Consider the following 26507-nt stretch of genomic DNA (forward strand, 5'->3'; position numbering starts at 1 on the left):
TGAAAGCCAATTCACTTATAAATGGCCATCTTGCAAAAACCTTTAATTCTTTATTTTTAGTTATCATTTCGTCTTCATAATAGCATTTTAAGGCAATTCAATTTGACTCTGCTCCAGTTCCCTGCTGCTGCAGCTAGAGTCTGTGGGGCCAGAAGAAAGCGCAAACCCGGCGGGACAGAAGAATATAGAATATTCATTTTTATTCCTAGGGAGATAACCCTGTAGTGGATGGAAATAAATTAACTAGCTGTTTGATTTTTGGGCAAATCTTTCGACTCCTTGGACCGAAATATGCAAAACGAGGATCGCAATTATAATTCAGACTGTGGGTGGGTGCGCGAGTGTGCGTGTGCGCGCCCGCACGCGCAACCTAGCGCATGCTTTGCCAAGGTAAACCCAGGGTAAGAGCGTTAACAACCATTAAATGTTAAGTAGTACGACGTCACCATAGTAACAGCAACCAGCACGCATGCGTCCAGTTAAAGAGCCTGCGTGCTCTACCGGCACTCAGCCCGCCCTCTTCCTCAGATCGCTCCGCCTCCGTTCCCCCGAGACTGTTCCGCGACGCCCTGCGGCATCCAAGTGGCCAATCACCGCCCACGTTTTTCTTCCCGTCAATGGCGCGTGCCCCGGTTTCAAAAGCTTGGGGGCGGGCTCCTGGTTTCACGCACGCGCCGTTGGCTTCTTTCCCCACGCTGGTTCCGCGTCCCCTCAGCGCCGTATCTCCGCCTGGCCGCGGGTGTCTCGTGTGTGGGGGCGAGCTGGGCTGTCGCCGCCATGGGTAAAACTGCCGACTCTCCGAGTCCGGGAGCCCGCCCCGACCCGGTGCGGAGCTTCAATCGCTGGAAGAAGAAACACAGCCACAAACAGAGCCAAAAGAAGCAGTTGAGGAAGCAGCTGAAGAAACCCGAGTGGGAGGTCGAGCGCGAGGTTATCAGCCGCCTCACGCAGAACTACGAGAAGGTGAGGCGGACGCTGAGGAGGGGGCGCGGGCAGCCGCCGATGCGCGGGGCGTGGACCGGCAGCGGGGCTGCGGGTCTCTGAGGTGATGGGCTGCAGAGGAGAGCGGGCCGACCTGTCACTGGGGAACATGCCGTTAGTCCACTGGGCTGGAGAAGGGGGTGGGTGTTGAGGCCCCCCAGGTGGTCTTCAGGGTGCCACAAACCAGGCTTCTAGACCGTCCTGGCCACTCTTCTGCTCACCACATGTTCTTGACAAAATGATGGAAATACGGTGGTACTTAAGGGTAGGGAGAGTAATGCTGTAGTTTTCATAATAATATTAACGAAAGTAATGGTAATAACGACACCTGCGTTTTTAAGCCGCTCACCATGAGCTTTACGTTAATTATTTGACTTGATCTGAGGTGTGGGTCTTTTTCCGGTTTTACAGATGAGAACATTGAGGCTCTGAGAGGAACAGAAACTTGTCCTAAGCTTTCACACTTCGTAGGTAGTGTGGAATTGGCCCCTAGACCAAGGTCTTTCTGATTCCAGAGCCTTTGATTTATTTTTTGCTGAGGAAGATTAGCCCTGAGCTAACATCTCTGGCTAGTCTTCCTCTATTTTGTATGTGAGCCGCCACCACAGCATGGCCACTGAGGAGTAGTGTAGGTTGGCGCCTGGGAACCAGACCAGGTGGACTGTGGAAGTGGAGCCTGCTGAACTTAAGCAGGGCTGGCCCCAGAGCCTTTGCTTTTAACCATTGTGCTAGACTTGGATCCCTCAGCGTCATCCATCCTCCTCCGTCTGCCCATCTCATTTTCTCTACTTGCTTCCTGTCTCCATCCAGGAACTGGCATAGAAAAGCTGGACTCCTGGTCTATTTCTGGTACCTACCAGCCCCACATTGTAGCTGGTGTTCTCAGATAAGTCTCCCTGTTGACCTCTCCCCCCCTCAGGCTCCTTGGGGCGGTCAGTACCCCTATTTCTCCTTCCCCCTAAATTCCATATCTGTTGGCCTTCACCCACCCCCCTCAGCCTCTCAGTGATTGCCCCCTTCTAGTGGAGATAATCAGGGATTTAACATGTGGGACATTTCTGTATTAAAGTCATCATGTGTCATGCTGGTATAGCTTTCCTTTAAACGACCCTTAGATCAACCTTAAGGTTAGATAGAGCTTACAGTTTGTTTTGGGCTTTTGAGTTAAGATGACGATGATTTGATCTTGGCTGTTGCTCATCAGATGAATGACTTTGGGCAAGTTGCTTATTCTGTCTGCTTCACTTTTGTTGTCTTTAAAATGCATCGTGTCTACCATATAAGTTGTGGTGAGTTAGAATGCATGTAAAGCATTCTGCACAATCCCTGACACATGTAAATATTCCATATGTTAGTTGTATAATTAGTACTACTGCTGTATACACAGCACCTCAAGAAGCCAATGTAAAGTAAATTACCATTAGATTGCATTTTGGACTCTTCATCTGACTAGAATTGCTTAGGGGGTATGGCCTCCGCCTGTGCTTCTTCTCACTCTCCTCTTCTCTTGTGTAATCCCAAGGTTCATTCCTGTGGACCAATGACTCCTTCTTTTTGTATTCTATCCAGAGTTCTTCTGAGTTCCTATCCTTTTTATCTGACTGTGCTGGATGTCTTTACCTGATTGTGTCATAGGATACCTTAAATGACACAACTCCAAAACCGAGCTCATTGTCTTTTCCCTCATACCTCAGCAACCTCTCCTAAATTCACGATCCTGTGTGTTAGTTCCCTATTGCCACTGTAGCAAATTACCACAAACTTGGTGGCTTAAAACAACAGAAATTTATTCTCTCACAGTTCTGGAAGACAGAAGTCTGAAGTCAGTTTCGCTGGGCTCAAATCAAGGTGTCAGCTGGGCGATGCTCCCTCTAAAGGCTCTCTGGGAAAATCATTTCTTGCCTCTTTTGGCTTCTGGTGGCTCTTTGCATTCCTTGGCTTGTGGCTGCATTACTCCAATCTCTGCTTCCATGGACTCATTGCCTTCTCCTGTTCTGTATCAGATCTGCCTCTGCCCTTCTTTTATAAAGATACTTCTGATTGCATTTAAGGCCCACCCAGAACATCTCCCCATCTCAAGATCTTTAATTATACCTGCAAAGTCACTTTTGCCATTAAGGTAACATTCACAGGTTCCAGGGGTTAGGACATGGACGTATTTGGGGACCATTATTTAACCTACCACATACTAGCCCCGCCATCTAAGCAGACTGCTGAGCTAGAAACCTAGGAATAATCCCAGAGACTTCCCTCTTACCCACTATTACATCCAGTCATTCACACTGGTGATCTATTCTGCTTCTTGAATTTCTCAAATGCTTCTCTATCCCCACTGCTATGCTTTGGTTTAGTCCCCATCATCTCTCACCTAGATTACTATAATAGCTATTGCTTACAACAGGAGTCAGCAAACTTTTTCTGTCAAGGACCAGATAGTAAATGGTTTCAGCTTTGCAGGTCACAAGGGTGGCACTACTCAACTCTGCTGTTATAACACAAAAACTGCTGTGGAAATACTGAAATAAATGGTGTAGTTGTGTTCTAGCAAAACTTAAATGATTAAAACAGGTGGCTCATGGGATTTGGCCCTTAGGCCTTGTCCCCCATTAATCTGTCCTCTATATTGCTGCTAGAATGGAACGTTTCTTTCCAAGATGAAAATCCAATCATTTTACTCCTGATTAGAACCTTTCTTTGGCTCACAGTTACTTTCAGGAAACTGGTCAAACACTTGAACATGTCAACACGTTCTAGTCTAGGGGAAGAGTGAGTTATTTGTGGTCAGACAGACCTGGTTTAAATATCACTCAGTTCGGGTATTGACTGGCTAAGTTTCTTAACTTTCCTGTGTCTCACTTTCTTCAACAGAGATTATTAACCACCCAGAGTGTTGTGAGGCTCAAATGAAGTAACGTATGTAAACCAGGCAGTATCCGATAGGCATACATGAAAGGACAACTTGCAGTTTGTGAATTGGCCGTGCTCCTGGATGCTTCTCATCCTGGTTCTGATGTTTCCACTGCTTTCAGTGACCATCCCCACCCTAGGGACACCTACTCTTCCTTCAAGATTTGCTTCCAACTTCTCTTCCTTACTTTCCCAGGTAGAGTTAGGGGCACTGTGCGTCTCAAGGATTTTGTATACGCCTTTACTGTAGCATTTATCATGAGGCTGTGATGATTGGCTTGTTTAACTTTAAATCTCCCACTAGACCCTGAACTTCTGAAGGTCAGAGACTGTTGGATACACTCACCTTTGCTTTCCCCAGAGACCGGTAGCACAGTGCTTGTTGCTGAGTAGAGCTCAGTCAGTGTTTAGGTGTTGTTTGGTACAGGACGACCTTATCTGCATGGTTTTATTGTGGTTGGTAACATTAGTCTGTTCTTTTTGGTCTCTTGTTTTAATAATAATTGCTAACATTTATCAAGCTTTTATACATGTTGACTTGCCATATCCTCACAACAAACAGCCCTATGAGATTGTTCCCATTATACAAATGAGGAAACTTTAAGGTACAGCAAGGTTAAATAATTTGTGCAAAGTTAAATAGCTAGTAAGTGAAAACATTCTAACCAGGTAGTCTAGGTCTGATGCCAGTGCTCCAAACCACTACACTTGATTGCATTTCAGTGCACAAATATTTAAATCCCAATCTTTTCACCAGGTTGAAGGAGCAGCTTTTTTCCTCTAAGTATTGTTCTGTTTTATTTTTTTTAATCTTAGAAATATTTTTAAAGATTTTTGTCAAGAAATAAATGCAGTGTGAAATCAATTGCTGGGACTAGCAATACTAGAATACAATCATAGCAGATTTGTTATTCTCTAGGTAACTAAGGGGCAGACCCTCACCATATGGCTCCTCGGATGGTAGCATTTGTGCATAACAGTTTTATTACAGCGCAGCAGTACACAGGTGGTGCTCAGTAGCCTCAGTGGTGAAATACTGAACAATTTAATTGAGAAACATTTTGAAAAAATTTGACCGATACTTGTTGAGGCCTACACAAAAATAGATGGAAAAAAATACATATCTGTGTCCCTAGGGAGCTGTGATGGAGGTGGGGTAGAGTTGATATACTTTTGACAAATGTTATAATAGTAAATATGTAGAGTGCTGTGGAGTTAGAGGATGGTGTAATTAGGGGAAAAAAGGTTGGGTTATCTCGTGCAGCTCCCTTTATGGCCAGGTGAATTAGACAAATGTGTTTCCTCTGGCACGCTACCCTTTCTCCTGGTGGTTGCAGTCTCAGGCCTGGCATGTGGGCTAGATCTCCGCCCACACATCTCAGGTTTACCAGATGCCTTTGTGGACTGCACAAACTGTCCAGCGGTTTGTGGTAGCCGTGAGCGGAGCTAGTTCTTGAATGATGGGTTCTCCAGATAGAAAAGATTGGCCAGGGTATTGTAGGCGGAAGGAGCAATATGAGGAAATACAAAAAGATATAAAAATACTTGGTGTTCTTTGAGGGGGGAAATACTTGAAGTGTGGTATGTGTTCCTGAATTGGCTTCAGATGAGGCTGGACAAGAGGGTTGGAGGTGGATTGTGAATGGCTTCAGAGGCTGTAGTAGGTAGAATAATTGCCTCCTAAAAATGTCTGCGTCCTAATCCCCAGAACCTGTGAATAAATGACATGGGAGGGGGTAAATAAGGTTGCTAATCAGCTGACCTTAAAATAGGGCGATTGATCTGGATTATCCAGGTGGGCCCAGTGTAATCACCAGAGGTCTTTAAATGTGGAGGAGGGAGGCAGAAGAGTCAGTGTCAGGGTGCTGTGAAGTGAGAGACACTTGACTGCCCTTGCTGGCTAGATTTGAAGATGGAAGGGGGCCATAAGCCAAGAAATGTAGGCAGCCTCTAGAAGCTGGAAAAAGCAAGGAAATAGATTCTCTTCTAGAGTCATTAGAAAGAATGCAGCCCTGCCAACACCTTGATTTTAGTTGAGTGAAGCCCATTTTGGACTTCTGACTTCCAGAACTGTAAATTAATAAACTTATGTTGGTTTAAGCCACTGTTTGTCATGATTTGTTTCAGCAACAGTAGGAAGCTTATACAGAGGCCGTGTTCAGAGACTTTTATCTGGAAGCAGTGGGGAGTCTCTGGGGGCAGTTAGAGAACACAACCAAGCTGTAAAGGGTTTGGAGGCTAAAAGACCAGATAGGAGACTAGTGATATAGTCTAGGTCCTGGGTCCGCTGAGAGGCTGATGCCAAGATGGGATTAAGTGAGTTGGAGATTTATTGGGGGAAAATGTGAAGGTGAAGGAGAGGGAATAGGAGTAGGGAAAAGGGAGAGAGGACGAAAGGAGGATTGGGTAGGAAGAGTCTTCAGGCTGCTTTGGCTGATGGGGTGTCCTCCAGCCAAAGTTGCCCATTAGAGGAATCCTCTGTCCTGCTCAGTCATTGGGAGCAGGCCAGGGAAGCATGTCTTTTCCAGTCGTGGATCTGGAAGAGTGACTGCTGGCATCCTCAGTCAACTGTGCTCCCCACAATGAGAGATCTGGGTGGCTTATTTCTAAGCCCCATAAGGGGGTGTGTGTTGGAGGGGCTGAGGGGGACTCGGGGATTGAAGCTTATTGAGCTATTTGTTTTAGTTCAGCAGTTGTTTTCACTGTTGCTCAATGACTCAAGCTCCCTGCGCCTGGGATTCATTTAGACTTTATTATTATCAGCTGTGCCGTATAGGAAGTCTGCATTCTAATCTGGATTTTTTTTCCCGCTTAATCAGAATTTGGTCTGGTGTGATTTGAAGCAGATTGCTTTTCTTTTCTTGGTTGCAATAGGTGGAGCATTCTAGGAAGTTTTTATACTTCTTTTCTCCTGCATTCAAGATGTAAAAGCTTTATTCACTTTTGTGAGAAACAAGTTGTAAGAAGAGAGTTGTAAGAAGTATAGGAGGGTAGTTAAGTGATATCCACCCTATTCATCCTCTGCCCCCTCCAACTTGTCCACTAGTGTTGGAAAGTCTTTAACAAGTATGGTCGCTGAAACATCTGTTCTTTACTTTCAGAAGAATGATACAGATTTTAGAGGGAGTGGGAAGATTGGGAAGCAGTAATGATTTTAAGAAAAGAAAGGAATGAAGGGAAGGGGAAAGAGTGTTATTTTGTTTATAGGAACCATAGCCATTTTCTGCTTTGGCTTCTAAGTGTTCTTTGGAATATAATTGAGAGTCTTCTAGAACAGAGTTGGCACACTTTTTCTGTAAAAGGCCAAATAGTCATTATTAGGCTTTGTGGACCATACGGTCTCTGTCACAACAGTAGACAATAGGTCAATAAATGGTTGTTTCTGTGTTCCAGTAAAATGTTACAAAAACAGGCAGCAAATTGGATTGGGCCATAGTTTGCTGACCTCTGTTCTAGATCATCAGTGGAATAAAAATTTCCTTCTGTTTCCTTGGTGACTTCTTTCTAAGAATGTGTTGTATATCTTTACATTGTAATGTCTGATGGAGTGCTGGAACAGTTTCATTCTTGCAAACATTCTCTCTAGGAAGTTAACAGACTTTAGAAAGATGTGCAGTATTTCATCTGAGTAGCCTGCTTTACCTGTGCTGTATCTCCGATGGGGATTGAAGAGTGTTGCCCATCTAGCTCCTTCTGTAAGCAATCCGTTCTCTGTGAAAACAGTTTTTTAGCTGATAATACTACAAGTGCAAGGGTGGATGGCACCGTTTTACTGTCCTGTTTGGGAGATTTACCTTCTAATTGAGATTCTTGAATGGGACAGGATATTTTTCTAATAAACTTTTCTCCTTCTAGTGCTAGTACACTGATTCTGCCTCCTCTACAGTGTTATCTGGAATGATTTGTAGGGATTAAGGCAATGTTTTAATATTTGTGTTTTCAGCATTTGAGGACTGGAGAATAACCCTGTCTGGGCTACATTAAGAATCTTGGGAAAGATGATGTGTAGACTGTAAAATGAAATACAAGCTGTCATCCGTTTACTGCCTGGAGTATAATTTAAATAAATGAACCTTACAAATGCAACCTTCTCCTTTTGTGAATCATGAATAATTTGGCAGCCTGTTCCCAGATCTAAACAGTAGTTCCTGCTTTCAGCATCTGTAATAAAATAATTCTCCTGAGCAGCCTAAATGCAGTTCACAAAATTGGGTTTATGCTAATGAAGAACATCAGTAATGAACACTCAGATAATGTAAAGTTAAAAGACAAAATGTTACTTATTGTCGCTTCAAAGTGTGACAGAGACACTTCCCCTGATTATTGTTAAATAACACCCCTCCTTCAGTGTATACCAAATGGGTAGTTGTCAGGTTGGATTTCACATACCACTGATTTGTCGTTAAAACTTTGAAAGGTTTGTGCTAACAAGATATATTTCTCCAGCTAACTTCGATCTGTTCTCCAAAGTGTGTAAATAGAACTATTCTCATCGAGGCCTGTGGTTTAGGGTCATTTGCCTCTTATTTCTTAAACTGATATTCCTTGAAGGATGAACTAAAATTTTCTTCCTAAAATTGGTGTGGTGGTGATTTACTGTGTTCTTTACATTTTAGAGGTGAAGCATGTTCACGGTAGTAGTACTAGCGTATGTGTGTTTTTTGAGTGAATGAAGTTTTTTTTTTTTACCAATTGAAATGGTTACAAATTTATATTTTTGATGCATGTTGGCTTCCTCAAGACATATTTCCTTTCAGAAGGAGTGATGGTTTTTAATCAGAAGTGGTGATTGAATTCAATCCTGCTGTACCAAGGATGAGCTAGGCAAGCACAATGTAGACAAAAAATGGTTTTGTTGTAAAACGAATTACACAGTACATTATTTTGTCATAGCTGACAGTCTCCTTTTTCTTTTTTTCAGATAAATGTAAATGAAATTACAAGATTTTCAGATTTCCCCTTGTCCAAAAAAACATTGAAAGGTAGGTATATAATGATCTTGGGACATGTTGGATTTCTTGATGTTTTTTTAAATAGAAAAGGCTTTAGAGAGTTTAACCTGAAAAATATTATTTTGGCAAATAATTTTGCTATCATGAAAACCTATAACAAGAAACAATATTAATTCGAGTTTTACCAATTTGTCGTTCTGTCTTTTCCTGGAGTGATTAAAGAACAGTAGTAAAAACAAGATACCAGGGCCGCTGAATAATTAAAATGAAGTCTAATTATGTCAGCTGAAATAAGCAAGAGAACAAACAAAAGTGTGACATCTTTTATATTAGTTTACTAGTGCCACCAGAACAAAATAGCACAGACTAGGTGGCTTAAACAACAGAAATTTATTTTCTCACGGTTCTGGAGGCAAGATGTCCAAAGATCAAGATGCTGGCAGCATTGATTTTCTCTGAGGGCCGTAAGGGGAGGATCTGTTCCAGGCCTTTCTTCTTGGCTTTTAGTTGGACCCTGCCTCATCATCTGGTTGTCATTCTGTGTGCTCACACCCCTGGTGTCTCTGTGTGTCCAAATTTCCCCTTCTTATAAGGACACTGGTCAGATTGGATTAGAGCCCACTCTAACGGGCTCATCTTAACTTAATTACCTCTTTAAAGACCTTATCTCTGAATACAGTCACATTCTAAGATACCGGGGGTGAGGGCTTCAACGTAAGAATTTTTGGGGGGCGGTGGGGGTGGGGTAATTCAACCCATAATACCGTTCCACAGGGATTTTCTAAAGTGTCATTCTCTTCCCTTCCATACTGGCAGGTTTGCAAGAAGCCCAGTACCGTCTGGTAACTGAGATACAGAGGCAGACCATCGGGTTGGCTTTGCAAGGTAAAGACGTTCTTGGAGCTGCCAAAACTGGATCTGGCAAGACTTTGGCTTTTCTTGTTCCAGTAAGTAGTTTATTCCTATTGTGTCAGATCCTCTATTACATGATTTTAAAACATTCTGTGCCTAGATAGAAATAAATAAATATGTAAAGAGTTGTTTCATGTTGGATTTCCCTGGCTAGAGTGCAAGCTTTATCAGAAAGGTGCCAAATCTGTCATCTTCTCCACCGTGTTCCCCAGGTCCTTAGCGCAGTGCCTTACACGTGGCACTCCATAACTTATTGAATAAATGAGTTATTGTGCCTTGACAAGCCCTTACAGTCCTGAAGGATGGGGGACATTCCAGGGTGTCAGGTCGGAATGGTTCTGCTCTGCTGTAAGACCGGTGGGGAAAGCTGTTTGTGCTCTCACCCTTGCAAACCTCCCAGTTGCATTTATACTTCCACCTGTTACGATAAAGTTGAAATATGCTCACTTTAAGGAGATTGGGTCATTCGTTGAGAATCTTCTGGGACATTGATACCGGTTCTTTATGGCAGTAAAACAATAGACCCTCTTAGGCATTCACTTATATCTCAGTTATGCAGTTGGTCTCATTTTTAATTCCTACGAAATAATTGGGTCAGAAAACTCACATTTGAGTTTTTGTTCCAAGTATTGCAAAACCATTTTTCTCTTAAATCTTAATTTTTTATAATAATGTCTCTGTACAACTAGAAAACTTAGTCACTGTATAACTGTAGCAGTTACACAGATGAAAGTTTATTGTAATGTGGTCTCTGCTCAGAAAATGGTGACAGATGTTTTTCTGAAATCCGTTTTAATGGTCTGAGGGCTGCACATACCTTTTGCTAATCGCCAGTCTCCTGATGGCATGGCTCTGGCAGCAGCTGAGCTACCATGGGGCTTCTTTTCCCTTTCCTCTTGAATTGGGGGAGGATACTTCTCATGGATGGAAGAAAAAGGAAAAAGCGAACAATTTCTTCTGATTAGGTAAAACTCATGACTGGTATGCCTTCTGCTTGGAAGATGCTTTTGATTTGGAGGGTCAACGTTAAGACTCAGGGATGAAAAAGCTACCTTTTTTAAAGGACTTATTCAACATGAATTTGCTATCTCTTTTGAGGTACTGGAAGCCTTATATCGTCTGCAGTGGACCTCAACAGATGGGCTGGGGGTTCTGATAATATCACCTACGAGAGAATTGGCCTATCAGACCTTTGAGGTTCTCCGAAAAGTAGGAAAGAATCACGACTTTTCAGCTGGTCTCATCATTGGTGGAAAGGTTTGTCTTTTTGTCCTTGTCTGTCCTTCTTACCCTCTATAACTTATGGTGGAGCACTGTAGCAGTTGAGATGGAAGAGGTGGAGATTTCCTCTAAACGGATAGGCTGGTCCCCTAGACTGTGGATGGTAGCATCCTGGTGTGGTCACTGTCATCTAAAGTCTGGTCATCAGTTTTGCAGGTCCAGAAAGTCCATTATGTCAGGGTTTCTGAATTGATCAGTTTCTCTGAGATTAATCTACTCTAACCAACCTGTAAATCTATTTGTTAATATACATTGGGAAAGGTACCATTTCAATATGTGAACTAGTTACTTTTAATAAGGTATCTGAGAGTGTGAATAATTCAGAACATTGCTGGGTCAGCAGCAGAAGAAAGGAAGATAGTTTTGAGGAATGTTTATTTTAGGTCTTGGTAAAACCTGCTCAGCTTTTGCTGTACTTTATAGTACACCTAGAATGCTTAAATCTGCTAGCCTCTTCTAGGGTGAGGATAAATACTTGAATTCTTGAATTTATATGCAAACGTAGACAAAAAAAGTAGAGCATCACAAACCCTCACAAACGCATGTCACCCAGCTTTAACAACTACCATTCTTTGGTTCTTCTTTCATGGAGACAACTTCTAGAATGTAGAATGCTCAGCTCTTTTTTTTTTCAGTCCACAAAGTGCAATGAGTGTTGTCAGAGAGCCTGTTCAGTGCCCCCTGGGTCCTAACTTAAAGAATGGGAATAAGTCCAGTTTTTAAGTTGATTCTGGTTGACTTAGTAAGAAATCAAGATGCTTGGAGCATTCATATGATATTTTTCTTGGCTTCAAAATCCTGGGTATGATTAAGAATCTTAGTGAAAATACTTCGCTAAGGTATTTTATTTGGCTCAGAAATTTGGATGTGCTGCAGAAATAGAAGGGAGAAATGACATTTATTTCTAGAGTATCTGCATTGTATAATGAAATGCCACATGCAGGTGGCTTTTGTAGTTTTGGTATACAGGCTGCTCAGTGATGTGTCTGTGTAATCAAAAGAAACAACTGTTTTCAGGATCTGAAACATGAAGCTGAGAGGATCAATAACATAAATATACTCGTTTGCACACCGGGTCGGCTTCTTCAACACATGGATGAAACAATATGTTTTCATGCTACCAATCTCCAAATGTTAGGTGAGTCTAGTGAATTTTTAATGAAAAAATCTCAGACTTAGGAGAGAGCCCTCATAAATTTTAATGATAGAAATGTTTTACTGGATAAATATTTTGATTAAAAACAATCTGAGAAATAACTTGAAATAATTTTTTGGCATATGCGTTCAAACCCAGAGAGACTTTTTTTAAAATCAAAATAGAAGAATATAAGTACTCTTTTTTATTTTTTTGTGAGGAAGATCAACCCTGTGCTAACATCTGCCAATCCTCCTCTTTTTTTTGCTGAGGAAGACTGGCCCTGGGCTAACATCCATGCCTCATCTTCCTCCACTTTATGTGGGACGCCGCCACAGCATGGCTTGCCAAGCGGTGCATGGGTGCGCGCCCGGGATCCAAGCCGGTGAACCCCGGGCCGCCGCAGCGGAACGCTAGCACTTAACCACTTGTGCCACCAGGCTGGCCCCCTAAGTACTCTTAACATGTGAAATTAGGCACTTCAGTATTTGACACTGAGTTTTACCTTTTAAGAAACATCCACTTCTGATATTACCTAATTTATATTTCTTAAATCAATTTTTTGTCTTGGAACAATTCTAGATTCATAGAAAAGTTGCAGTAATAGTAGAGTTCCTGTATACCCTTCCCCCAGTTTCCCCTAGTGTAGCATCTTACATAATTATGGTACCTTTGTCAAAACTAAGATTAACATTGGTGTATTATGTAAATTCCAGACTTTATTTGGATTTTACCAGTTTTTCCACTAATGTCCTTTTTCTGTTCTAGGATCCGGTCCAGGATTCCACATTGCATGTAGCCTAATGTATATTTTAAATATTGTAGTTCACTTTGCATTTTCCCTTTTTAGTTCTTGATGAAGCAGATAGAATCTTGGATATGGGCTTTGCTGATACCATGAATGCTGTTATTGAAAATCTTCCCAAGAAACGTCAGACTTTGCTTTTCTCAGCTACACAAACCAAATCTGTAAAGGACCTTGCACGCTTGAGTTTGAAAAACCCTGAGTATGTCTGGGTTCATGAAAAAGCAAAATACAGGTATGTACTATTTGGAACCATATTTGATTCAATCAAGAATTAGTGTTCTTGGGCCGGCCTGGTGGCAGAGTGGTTAAGTTCACACACTCCACTTCAGTGGCCTGGGGTTTGCAGGTTTGGATCCTGGGTGAGGACCGGTGCACTGCTTGTCAAGCCATGCTGTGGTGGCGTCCCATATAAAGTAGAGGAGGATGGGCACGGATGTTAGCCCAGGGCCAATCTTCCTCAGCAAAAAAGAGGAGGATTGGCAATGGATGTTAGCTCAGGGCTAATCTTCCTCTCTCACACACACATATACACACACACAAAAATTAGTGTTCTCTTTTTAGTTTAAGAATTTGATATTTTTAATTAATATTTTCTAGGAAATGTCATTTTATGTGTTACTAGATATGCAAAGCAAGTAAATATATTAGTAAAAATTATTTAAATTCTTGATGCACCTTTAAATGTGAGAATACTGGAATGCGGTGTTTTCCAAAATGTGGTCTTGGGAACAAATATTTTTCCATAAGATGTTAACAGGTATTTATTTACCACTATCTCCCCATAAAATGGAGATGGATGCATTCCAGGAGGATGCATTCCTGGATAGATAGTAGCAAGTGCTGAGTTCAAGTTTTCTTTAAGACTTTGCAGAGCCTTTAATATTTTCATGGACACTGATTTTTCCAAAGCAGTAGGAGATGAATATAGCTTTCTGCATTTACTAAAATTATTTGGGTACAGAATCATTCTTTTTAGCTGCGTTACGCAGGACTAGTGTGCTTTGGAACACATTTTATCAAATGAATTAATATTTAGCAAAATACCTTTCTGTTTAAAATATTCCAGCAACTGTTTTGTCCTGGTTTCACTGAAAACCAGAGAGTAAGATGTGTGTGTTTGTAACAGTAAAAAGTGCGTGTGTGTGTGAGAGATGTGTAAATAAGTTGGGCAATGTTTTAAAGTGTATTTTGATATGACAACTGGACGTGTCTGTATGTCTGGTATGAATCATTGCAGACTATGGACATAGTTGACTTCCAGAAATATTTTCCAGTGAATGTAAGTTGAATCTATGTTGAAGATCTCAATATGGATTCAATCCTTCCATTATTTCTATCTAAAAACTTGCATATCTTGCTATGAAATGTTAGTCTGAAAAGAGATTGGGAAAATGAATTGAGTTATCCTGTTGGAAGTCTTTAAATACAGGAAATATGGGCATTCAGGCCCACTTTGACCTTGTTCAACCAACAGATGTCTAGGATTTAAAAAAGCCTGAGAAGAGGCCAGACTCTATGCTTCTAGGTGATCCTAATGGATAAACTTTAGAGAATCTATGAGTACTGGTCGCTTTGGTTATCAAAAACTCTGGAATGAAATTGTAAGATACTTGAGGTATAGCTTCCTTCTTGACTTACTATTGAGGAGACATTGGTCTTGATAAAGCTGTGGTGAGATGGCTATTGAAATTCTTGGTACAATTAATTTGATAATCTCGAGACTGACTGTCTAGGTCTTTTGATTTTCTTTGTTCTATTTGCTGTTTGCTTTCAGCCTATTTTCAAAACTCATTAATGTCTTTAGCAGACAATAACTTTTCCATTGTTAAATGGTCTCTAAAACCTTTTATAATTTATATAAGTTAATTGTACATATTACCCCTGTTCCCATTTCTGTAGATAATAAGAGTTGGTTATTATCTGTAGATCATAGAGTTAGAAGAAAATGAATACACAGACTGTTGATTTTTGTAAATGATTTCCAAAATGCAGTTCCATCACTTGTGGGGAAAAACGAAGGCTTTCAGAAATCATTTTAGAAGGCAGATATTTAGTGACATAATTTACGAAACTGCAGGTTATGATGATGACTGCAGTACTCTGTAATTTCAGAATCACCAGAAGCATTATAAAAACCAGATGCTGTTGTGAACTTTGTCTTATGTCGTTATTGAATTTTCCCCTTTAGCACCTTAACAATTGGATTAATATACCACGAGAGGTTATAGTCAAGAATATTTTAAGGCATTATAGAATATTTACTCTCAGATTGTGAAGGACCAGAAAATCAAAATCGCATCTTTCTGAACTTGTATGTCAGAATATACTTAGAAGAAGTACACCAGTGTGTTTTCTTTGTTGCTATATGTAGTGAAATGATGCTTCTAATTTTTTTTTTTTTAAGAAAAAATAGTTCTCTTTGGGCCATAGTGATTTGCCGTGTTTTACAATGAGTATAAGTTGAATTCTGTGGTGAATTGTGAAACATTTCAAATTTGAGATGGATATTCTGAGCTTCTGTTAATAGGTGCATACAAATTTACTGTTACATTTCTTGTTAATTTGAATCGTTAGTCTTTATGAAATGTTCCTCTTTATTTTTACTAATACCTCTTGCCCTAAAGTCTAGTTTGATATTAGTCTGCCTATAGTAAGTTTCTTTTGGTTAGCGTTTGCATGGTGATTCTTTTTCTGTCCTTTACTTTCTACATTGTGTGGGCCTTTATATTTTAGATTTGTCTTTGTAAGCATATGGTTCTATTCTTATTTATCTGGTATGATAATTGCTTTTTAACTGGAAGATTTCATTCATTACATTTACCTTACCCTATTATTATTTAAGTCTCTTTACTCCTTCCTACTGTGCCTTCATTGTCAAGTATTTTAATTCCACACATATTTTAAGCCCCATAAACCATTATTATTATTGTTTGAAACATCAGTTTGTATTTAGACTTACCCAAATACTTATTCTTTCTGATGTTCTTACTTCTTGTATCTTTTTTTCATGTGCTCAGAGAATTTCCTTTTAGTTCAGATTTACTAGTGAAAAACTCTGTTTTGACTTTTCTGAAAACCTCCTTATTTCATCTTCATTTTTGAAGGATGTCTTGGCAGTGTTTCTCTTCTCATTTCAAAGACGTTTCTATTGTGCTCTAGTTCCCATTGTTTCTGTTCAAGTCAGCTGACAGTTCTCTTGCTCCTTTGAAGGTAATTTGTGGTTTTTAAGATTTTTCTTATCTTTAGTTCTTAGCAAAACCATGAGGATGTTTTCTGTGGCAGGCAGATGTGGTAAGGACAGATTACCTTGATCTGAACTAGCCTGGCTTTTAGACTTTGGGCTATACTATTTCTTTTTTGCCCTTTGTCCTGGGGTATAGCCATGACTCAGAGGGCATAGCCTTTCTGAGGGTCTCAGCTTAAAGATGGGGGTATTTACCAGAGCCCTTTCACCTTGGCAGGTTCTGAACTTTGTAGCGCTGTGAGACTGCCAGGATCTCTACTCAGCTCTGTAGCTTCCCGGTTATTGCCTCTTGCTTGTTTTTACTTACTTTGCCTTGTGTGAGCTGAGTTTAGGAGTTGGAACATGGGGAAATTGTATGAAGAATTTCAGATTCAGTTTTTGCTGGTTTTCTTCTCTCCAGGATCTTGGACTGACATGTTTAGGCCTAAGGCTGCTACTTTCTGTCTTTGCAAATCAGCAGATGCTTTGAGGGAAAAGTGGAGGTTAATATGGGGCTTGCCTCAGGGCATTTCCATTTTCTCCTTTAGCACCTCAAGTCCTGGCTGCCTTGGTTGCTCTCTGGTGCCTTCAGTTTTTTTTATTGTGAGGAAGATTAGCCCTGAGCTAACATCTGTCACCAGTCCTCCTCTTTTTGCTGAGGAAGACTGGCCCTGGACTAACATTCGTGCCCATCTTCCTCCACTTTCTATAGGACGCTGTCACAGCATGGCTTGACAAGTGGTGTGTCAGTGCGCGCTCGAGATCCGAACCCTGGGCCGCCTCAGCGGAGCGTGTGCACTTAACCGCTGTGCCACCGGGCCAGCCCCCAGTTTTTTAATACATAATCCAGCTTTTATAGTTAATGCTCTAGGCTAAAGGATTAATCTGATATAAACAGCTCCTTGATGGCAGGAACAATAACTTTTTAACCTAATAATTTTAGCAGCCAGTGATGATTATTGCCTAGATCCATTATTTCATTAGGATTTGCAAAATTGTTGTATTCTGATTCTATTATTTCTTAACTGGAATACTTCTATATCAAGAAGCTTTCCCAACTGCTTGATTATCTGAGGTACTCTTCTTACAAGAAGGTCACAATACCAGAATACATGGTTCATTCTCTTTATTGACCAGTTTTTAGACTAATGAGTTGCTTCCTTGGCATTTTCCAAATGTGAGCAGTGTTTTTTTTATTAAAACAAACTCAGACTTAATGACATTTAATAAATAATAATTTAATGATATTAACTCATACATTTAAACATACTATCTTGTTTACCCTTCAGTCAATAGAAATTATTACTATATTTTTAATACTCAAATTTTCTTGCATCATCCCAAACCTTGGGTATTAGGACGTTCTTCAGGTTGTTACCTGCATCCTTTAGACACATCCCAGGAGTCTTTGGCTTTCTTGCTTTCTCATCTTCTAGGTTCATCTTATGTTTCTATCCCATGTAAAATCCTTTTAGCAGAATATTGTATTTAGAAACCATAGTCTAGGTGCTAATGGGATGGTCATTATGTTCAGGCTTTTCAGTGGACAGATTTTTCTTTTTTTAAAGAGAAGACACATCATGAGTTTATGCTGATATTTACAAATCAAATTTAAGATTATAGCCTTTAACTTAGTCTCTTTTGATTTTTATATATGTATTTTTTTCTTATGCCAAACAGTTTCATTCCTAATGTCTTTTACTTCTTTGTTCCATTTATCGGTTTATCTAAAATAGTTTCAGGTTGCTATCAATATTATTGGTAACAATATGATTACTTATGAAGGTTTAAGATTCCTTTGCATTTCTTTTCTTCCTTAGATATCCTGATAAGAATGTAACAGATTCCTTTGAAATTCTTGTCATTAAGCTATCAACTTGAAATACCTTTAGGCTCATTTGTTTCATTTTTCTTTCTAAAAAAATTAAATTTATTTCTTTCCATATGTTCCCCTATGTTCCCCTATGGTTAAGCAATTTAGTTTTTGGTTCGTCTGCCTCTGTTTATATTTTAAAAAAAGACACACACACAGGGATGCCGATGTGTGTGAACGTATGCATATAATATAGGTAATGTATTTGTGTATCTATACATAATATAGATAAATGGTACCACGTTCTATGTACTGTTCTGCTCTTTGCTTCTTTCACTTAATATGTCATAGAGATCACTCTACGGCAGTATATGGATAGATTCTTCATTCCTTTTGTACAGTTGCATGATACTTAATTGTATGGATGTACAGTAGTTCATTCCATAAGTTCCTTACTGATGGACATATGATTTAATAATTTTTTTATTATTATTATTATTTATTTATTTTTTCCCCCAAAGCCCCAGTAGATAGTTGCATGTCATAGCTGCACATCCTTCTAGTTGCTGTATGTGGGACACGGCCTCAGCATGGCCGGAGAAGCGGTGCGTCGGTGCGCGCCCGGGATCCGAACCCGGGCCGCCAGCAGCGGAGTGCGCGCACTTAACCGCTAAGCCACGGGGCCGGCCCTGGACATATGATTAGATGTTCATCTTTTTTGGCTTTATAAATAATGCCATATCTTTCTGTTTTTTTATCAGTATTTTTTGGAACAGAATCCTAAAAGTAGGTTTATTAGTTCAAGGAGTAAATGTATGTGTATGTCTCTCCACCCTTTTATTATGACATTTCAAACATGCAGCACAATTGAATTTTACAGTGAATACCTTATACCTATCACCTAGATGATACCTAATAGTAGCATCCATTTACTGTCCATTTATCCATCCCTCTAAGTATACGTTAACCCATCTTATTTTTGATGCATTTCAAAGTAAATTGCAGACGTTTGTATACTTCTTCTAAATACTTCAGTATACATATCACTAATTAGAATTCAGTATTTGTATAGAGATTTTCTTTCTTGATTTTTTTTACTTACAATGAAATGAACAAATTAAGAGAGCATTTGCTGGGTTTTTTGATAAATGTGTATATCCATGTAACCCAAACCCCTTATTAAGATGTGGCACATTATCAGCCCAGCAAGTTACCTCATGCCCACCAGTTGACCCTTGACCCAGAGGCAGCCACTGTTTATATTTTTGATATACAGTCTATAAGGGATTTTGAATGTATTTTAGTCATGTGTTGAATTCATTTCCTAAGAGACAATAGAGAAGTTTTCTTTTGGGGTATGTATGTGTATGTGAGAAATTCGTTCAAGAGGCATGCCACTTGTTAACGTTTGTTTTCTTTTTCTTTGTCTGGATTTCAAAGTTACCAACGTGGCATATTTTTAACATTTTTCCTCCTCTTATTTCCATAAGCACCCCTGCTACTTTGGAACAGAACTACATAGTTTGTGAGCTGCAGCAAAAAATAAGTGTGCTATATTCCTTTCTGAGAAGCCACCTGAAGAAGAAAAGTATTGTATTTTTCTCCAGTTGTAAAGAGGTATCGAATGTTTATTTTTCTTAAGTTGTTCATGTTGAGTCATCCCTTTTAAAATACCAAGTTTCAGTTAGGTAACAATTCTTCTTTTCTGGTAAATACAGTGCTAGATGTGGTGAGGGATCTGGAGATAATGAGAATCCTGTCTCTTTGTTTTAAAGGAGCCTGTGGATGAGATTTTAAGCTTAAGAAGGGAAAAATCTGTCAGGTTTTGCTTTGGTATTGTTAGCATCTAGCATAATACTTAGAGCATAGTAGCCCTCAGATATTGATAGAATGAGCAATTGAATGGCTAGTCTAAACCAATAATCTGACACTCACGTACCCTCCATGATACTGAACCAAACATGCCATTTATTTCCATGCCTCTAATCTTTGTTCATGCTGATCTCCTGAATGCCCTCCCTGTGTCCCTTCACCCTAATTCTCGGGGAATATTTAGTGTAGTTTCAGGCTAAGCTCCGATGTTACACTTGGAAGTCCTTTTCTTACACTCCCCAATCTCCTTGTTAAAATCAACTGCTCCCTCGCCATCCTTCTGTAGTGTTTATATCTTTAATTTATTTAGTTTATAACCTTTCTTCAGCACTAGCCATGTGTTACAAATAAGGGATTCAGAGACTTGGTCTCTTCCCTTAAAAAGAAGGGACTGTGGTTGATTTTGTGTCAGTTTTCCTCTACTGTATTTCAGATTGCCTGATGACATATAGTTGTTGGCATATAGTAGGTAGATTCTAGATGTATAGCTTTGGAATAGTGTAGCGTGATAAATATGCAGGTAAGTTTCCCTCCAGCTTATGGGTAAGATAAGTAGTGGTCTGTGTATTGTTGGGGGAAAGCACAGGACCCCATCATTTTAGCATGGAAAGAATGACTTCAGATTTTTTTTTTGGACCTATTTTAGATTTTTAGAACTTTACATCTCCTAAAGAAAGGATGTTTTTGGTATCTACGTACAAGGAAATAAGTTTGAGTGTATGTTTAAAGTTTTTATTCTATAATATTCTGGTTTCTCTCTTGTCACAGTGGACAGTGTCCTTGCTTGTATCTATGACCAGCCCTTCTATATGTGCTCCAGATCCTGTCCTCTCACCTGCATGAGGCATTTGTTACTACAAATATCCCCTCTCCTGTTTTCTTTTCTCATTATTCCTGAATATTGCCCATATTAAGAATAAAAAACAAATCTCATATTCCTTTCCAGTCCTTCTCTTCTCTGCTTTTCTTCATAGCAGACTCTTAAAGATTTATCTCTACTAGCTGAATCACTGCATCTCCTCTTCTGTCCTCAGTCCTCCACTGAGTCAGCCCTTGTTAAGAGTTACAGTTTGCCAGGGTCAGTGGTCAGTCATTAGTCCTTATCTTAGTTAACCTCTCAGAAGCGTTAACACAGTTGACCATTCCCTCCTTCTTGAAACACTTCTTTAGGCTTCTGTGACTCCCCACTCACCTGTTTCTTCTCTTGCTTTCTGACTGTTCTGTTAACCTCCTTTGCTGGTTCTTCTCTGCCTGACCATTACAATTTGGAGTACAAAAGAAAGGCATGAGTTCATCTATCCCTAATCTTGTTGGTGCATGGTCTCAGGATTAGAGAAGCTTCCTGGCACCAGGGTATTGCTGTTCAGAAAGTGAATGACTCTGAGAACTGGGTAACAAGTCATTTTGCAATTCGGGTAGTTTCTCATTCTTTATTTTCGACAAAATTTGAAGGGAAACTTAATAGAGTTATTAGTTGATAGATAAAATTATTTGTAATCTATCATGGTTTTGAAACATTTTATAGGAGTTCAAAGAGTTAATGTTCATTCTAGTCCATTTTCTGTATTTTCCTGAAGAGATTTTCTTAACACCTATATTAGAAAGAGAAAATAGGAATAAAATGATGCTGTACTCTTCCTTAGTCTAGCAATCAGCAGTATTCATTTATGAATAATAAAACTAAAATAACAAAATAACAGTCGGCTCTGTCTAGTCCATATATTGAGATGTATTTACAATAAAATTATTTTTTATGTCTAACAGCTTTTTTAATCAAATTCTAACATTTTTTTGTTTGGTTAGTTCTATATTAATAATTGTAATAAAGCTCAGTCTGAGAAGAAAATTTTTAATGCAGCTTTATGACCACAGGAAATTTAAAAAAGTTAAAACTGATATACATAGTTTTGTTGTAGAAAATCATGAATTGTGATAAAATAATCAATAAAAGCATATTCAAGCATAAAACTATTAAGATAAAGTTCTGTGGGGTCAGGAAATAGAGAAGAGTTCAAAGAGGAAAAGAAATGATGCAAAATTTCTTTGTGTTAAAGAGTTTCTTCACATTTTGTTAATCTTTTTTTGAACTGTACTTTTTAAGAGCAGTTTTAGGAGCAGCAAAATTGAGGAGCCCTCTTCCACACATGCATAGCCTCCCTCATTATTTTTACCTATTTTTAAAACAATTAGTGGTGGGTATCAAATGGCTGTGCTATGTAAATGCTATTGGATACACTTATAAAAGGTTTTAAGTATTTACTTTAAAATATCAATATTTAATATATCCTCAAAATTACATTATTTGCAATCACTTAAATTTGGAAAAATGTCAGATACTAACTTAAAAATGTAAGGGGAACATGGGGGCTGGCCCGATGGCGTAGTCGTTAAGTTCGCACACTCTGCTTCAGCGGTCCAGAGTTCTCAGATTTGGATCCTGGGCATGGACCTGTGCACTGCTCATCAAGCCATGCTGTGGTGGCATCCTGTGTACGAAATAGAGGAAGATGGGCACAGATGTTAGCTCAGGGCTAATCTTCCTCAGCAAAAATGAGGAAGATTGGCAAGGGATGTTAGCTCAGGGCTGATCTTCCTCACTGAAAAAAAAAAAAATGTAGGGGGAACATATTTTTTTCAAAATTCTTTTAGGAAATAATGTGAGCAAAAATGTTTGAAGACCACAGCTCTTGACTACATTTCCCTTTCTGTGCTCTGGGTTTTTTTTGTGCCCAGGATCTGAACCTGTGAACCCCAGGCTGCCGAAGCAGAGCACACAAACTTAACGGCTATGCCACTGGGTTGGCCCCTCTGCTCTGTATTTTTTTAATTGGTGAAACTTGTTGCTCCTTAATACATTTTCAGTGGTCATCTGTAAGCTTACTTCTTGCTGTTATTTAGAAGTACCAAACTAATTTTTCTGTTAACGCCTAGGTTCAGTATCTGTACCGAGTGTTCTGCCGGCTACGTCCTGGTGTTTCTATACTTTCCCTCCATGGTCGACAGCCCCAGATGAGAAGAATGGAAGTCTATAATGAATTTGTCCGTAAGAGAGCTGCAGTACTCTTTGCTACTGATATTGCAGCCAGGGGCCTGGGTAAGAAAAGTTTTGAGAAAATATTCTGTGATCGTGGGAAATACAACTTCCTTATAAATGGGTATATTTTGGGAATTCAAATAGTTTGACTCAAATAATTAGGCTTTCTTTTCTTATAAGAGAAAAATAAGTAAATTGATAACTGAGATGAGTAACATTAAGGATATGTCAGTGAAATTTTTCATCTTTTGTGCTCTTATTGTTTCATGATGATAATTACATCATAGGATCCTGAGGAGCCTGCAAAATCAAAGGAGGATTAAAAGTTTAAAGATATGGACAAAAAAAAGCCCTGTTTCTTTGCAAATTGGAAACTTGTTGAGTATTATAACTTATTTAGCAAGAAAAATTGGTGAAGTCCATCTTTTCACCAAACATTCTAATTTTTACTTTAATGTATTTAAACTTTCCAAAATCCACTGTGATAATATTATACAACTGGTGGCTTTGTGGGTGTGGGATGGTGTATGGAAGTAATAATAGGAAAACTAATTTAGAGATAAGAACAAAGGATGAGAATAAGTAGATGGTAATTTGAACTTTTCAGTCACTTTATTTCATTGTGTTAATTATTATGGCAAATTTTACACACACACAAAGAGAATAAGTTTAATGTACCCTCATCTCACCTCGTTTCAGCAATTATTTTTTTTGTAATCCCCCTTTTCTTCCTGTCTCCTTGTCCCTCTTGTAGTATTTTAGAGCATTTCTCAGACATCATATCAGTTCATTCCATGTGACTGGAGGCAGTAGCCCCAAGTGTGAAAGTATTTTTAAAGCTCTCTAGGCTATTTTCTTAGCCCCACAACAACTCATCCCACCCACCCTTCCCCGCCACCTCTCATGACTCTTTGAAGATATAGTTTTGAAACATTTTCATTGTGTTTGTATCTATTTATATCACACTAATTCCATCCCCCCCCTGATTTGGGAACCTAAAATAGTTCAGGTCAACATAAGCAGTTAATTATATTGTGTATATATATATTTACATATATAAAATGTGTCATACATCGCAATGAACAGATATTACTCCTGTCATATTTTCCTTGAATTTTGTTAAACCAAATATTTAGGAGATACAGTTGAGATCTTTTTTATACTCTTTCCCTGTCCCATTTTTTGTTCCTCTAACCCTCTCCCTAGACATAGTTACTGTCATATATTTGGTATGTAACCTTTTAGTTGAAGGCTCTTCACCGCTGGTCCAGTCTATGATAGAATTCAGGGAATCTGTGAACTTAGATGTGGGAAAAAACTAAATATATTTGCTAACCTTTAACTGAAATTTAGCATTTCCTTCAATTATGAATGTAAGCAATGGGCTATGTGGTATTATAGTACCTATGATTTTGTCACTAGTTGAAATTATAGGTATTTTCATTTTACATTACAGTTTTTGCAGATATCTTGGAATGTTGTTTATGCTCAGTACTAGCTTGATGTTATGGTGGTTATTAGACCCACAACTAGGTCATGTTATTTAATTTGTTGGAAACAAGCATATACATTACTGTATCAGAAATTCAATAAAATGTTTATATTTTATTATAATTTCTTTTGTAATCCTATGTTTTACTTTATGCATTTAAAAACATTCTGAGAAGGGGTTCATAGGCTTCAACTATGGCACAAAAAATGTCAAGACCTCTGTTCTAGCTTATTAAAAATTTTATATGAATGTATTTATGAGCAATATATAGTATTATCTTGGGTGTTTAAAAAGTTTACATAAATGATACCATACATGGTAGTCTATAAGTTGCTTTTTGAGTCTTAACATGTTGATGTATAAAGATCCAATGTACTTATGTAGAGTATCTCATAGTATGAATTTATTTATCCATTCCTGGAATAATGGACATTGAAGTTGTTTCAGTCTTTTTATTTCAAAAATGTACAATGAATAATGAATATCCTGAAGCTCTATTCTTATGTAAATGTCCAAGAATTTCTTTGGAATACACTAGTATTTTTTTAAAACTTTATTCTTTATTTTCTCAATTATTTTATTTTTAAAAGAATAATACATGCACATGGGTAAAAATGTGTAATAGTGAGACATAGCAGGCCCTGCTCTACCCCTTCTCACTCTCCAGAGACAACTACTTAAAACTTATTTCTTCTTTTGGTATTTAACTTTATATTTCTTAGTAATATTTTATACTACAATTTCTTAATTTGTCAAGTATAGAAATTATCCAAAGATTTCCTATTGTTACCTCTCTGTCATTCCTCTTCTACTACCCCCATCTATCATGACTTTTGGTAAAATTAACATTTAGTATTTACATTGTTTTGACTATATAATTGCTGAGGGAAGTAGTATACTAAGATTGTCTCTTGTACTTTCTTTTGTGTTTTTCTTTGAGTTAATAATTGAGTTAAAATTTGCCTAGTTTTCTGTGTTCCTAGTTCTGAGTTTTCTCATTTCTGGCACGTGTCGCACGCCTGGTTTCCTAACATTCAGTATTTACATTACTTTAACTGTGTAGTTATTGTTTGCTGCTGAGGCAATTTGTATACTTAGATTGTTTCCTTTTTCTTGCCTTTTTAAATAACATTTGCCCCTTTCCCCCCGTTATTTTCTCTTTAGAGAAGAATATTTGACGTCTTTAATCCTCTAATGTTCTTGTTTCTTCTGTTGCCCATGTCATTATTTTTTTCTTGCCCTTCATGGGGGAGTTCCTTGATTTTATATTTCAACTTTCTTATTACAATTTTAATCAAGTGCTAAGAGCTCCTCTTTTATAACCTCTTATTCTTGTTTGGATACAGTGTTATCTCTCCGAAAACATTAAGTTTTGTAAAGTTCTCTTTATACTTTCTGTTTATGCTGAGTTCCATTTTTGCTCTTTGGTCTCTTTCATTTTTGAGATTTTCCCAATCGTCTGCAGTTGGATGTCTTTTTATACTTAACATTGAAGCACCACAAAGCTTATTTTAAGTGACTTGTACGTGGATGAGGCTTGTTGACTAGGCCTTTGTTGTGAGAGGATTTGGACAGAGTTGATCATTTTGTGAAGGACCCAAAATGTCAGTCTATTCTTTTTGAACATTCAGTCTCTGCAGAGAAGAATACTTGAATCTCTTGAGCAGAGGGATTAAGCTTGCTCCTGGCTTTCTGGAAGCCTAACAAGGAAGTATGCACAGAGGCCTCCCAGTCAGCCTTCAGACTTTCACTCAGGGCCCCTGTTTTCCCTCTGGCTCTGGTGCCCCTGCCTTCCACTCTATGCAGTGTCTTGGTTTGAAGCCTTTCTCCAGTAAAAGACTTTTGATTTCCTTCCAGAGCCCCAAATGTACAGGATAAGGGAGGGAAGCTGCGGGTCTCAGTGCTGCTTTCAACCCATCTTCCTGTTCATAGCTCTGAAACATGCCCTTGCCTTCCGAGGTCCTGGTTACTTCGAGTCCCAAAAGAGAGAATTGTTCTAGATATCTCTGTTCTGTTTTTCTTGGTTCTTCTTCCCCATTTAAATGGATTCAACTCTTTTGAGTAGCTTGTATGACTTAGTCAAAGTTTTGATGCTCA

General features: G+C 38.9%; 1 protein-coding gene across 3 annotated transcripts in view; it reads left to right on the forward strand.

The window, feature by feature from the left end:
• The first annotated feature begins 688 nt into the window (after positions 1-688).
• Positions 689-26507, forward strand: part of DDX10 (DEAD-box helicase 10) — a 280191-nt gene continuing 254372 nt past the window's right edge. Inside the window, exons 1-8 of one of the 3 annotated variants that reach the window (XM_004427362.3) lie at positions 689-963; positions 8810-8870; positions 9657-9787; positions 10851-11009; positions 12051-12171; positions 13019-13208; positions 19503-19629; positions 22816-22978. In XM_004427362.3, coding sequence (XP_004427419.1) covers positions 778-963; positions 8810-8870; positions 9657-9787; positions 10851-11009; positions 12051-12171; positions 13019-13208; positions 19503-19629; positions 22816-22978 — 1138 coding nt within the window. In that variant the 5' untranslated portion in view covers positions 689-777. The remainder of the gene's footprint in view (positions 964-8809; positions 8871-9656; positions 9788-10850; positions 11010-12050; positions 12172-13018; positions 13209-19502; positions 19630-22815; positions 22979-26507) is intronic. The other 2 variants (XM_087433666.1, XM_087433665.1) reach the window with 2 other exon arrangements.

Source organism: Ceratotherium simum, chromosome 7 (genome assembly GCF_057802395.1).
Source record: "Ceratotherium simum simum isolate JZ-2026a chromosome 7, ASM5780239v1, whole genome shotgun sequence".
In the NCBI taxonomy this organism is placed as follows: Eukaryota; Metazoa; Chordata; class Mammalia; order Perissodactyla; family Rhinocerotidae; genus Ceratotherium; species Ceratotherium simum.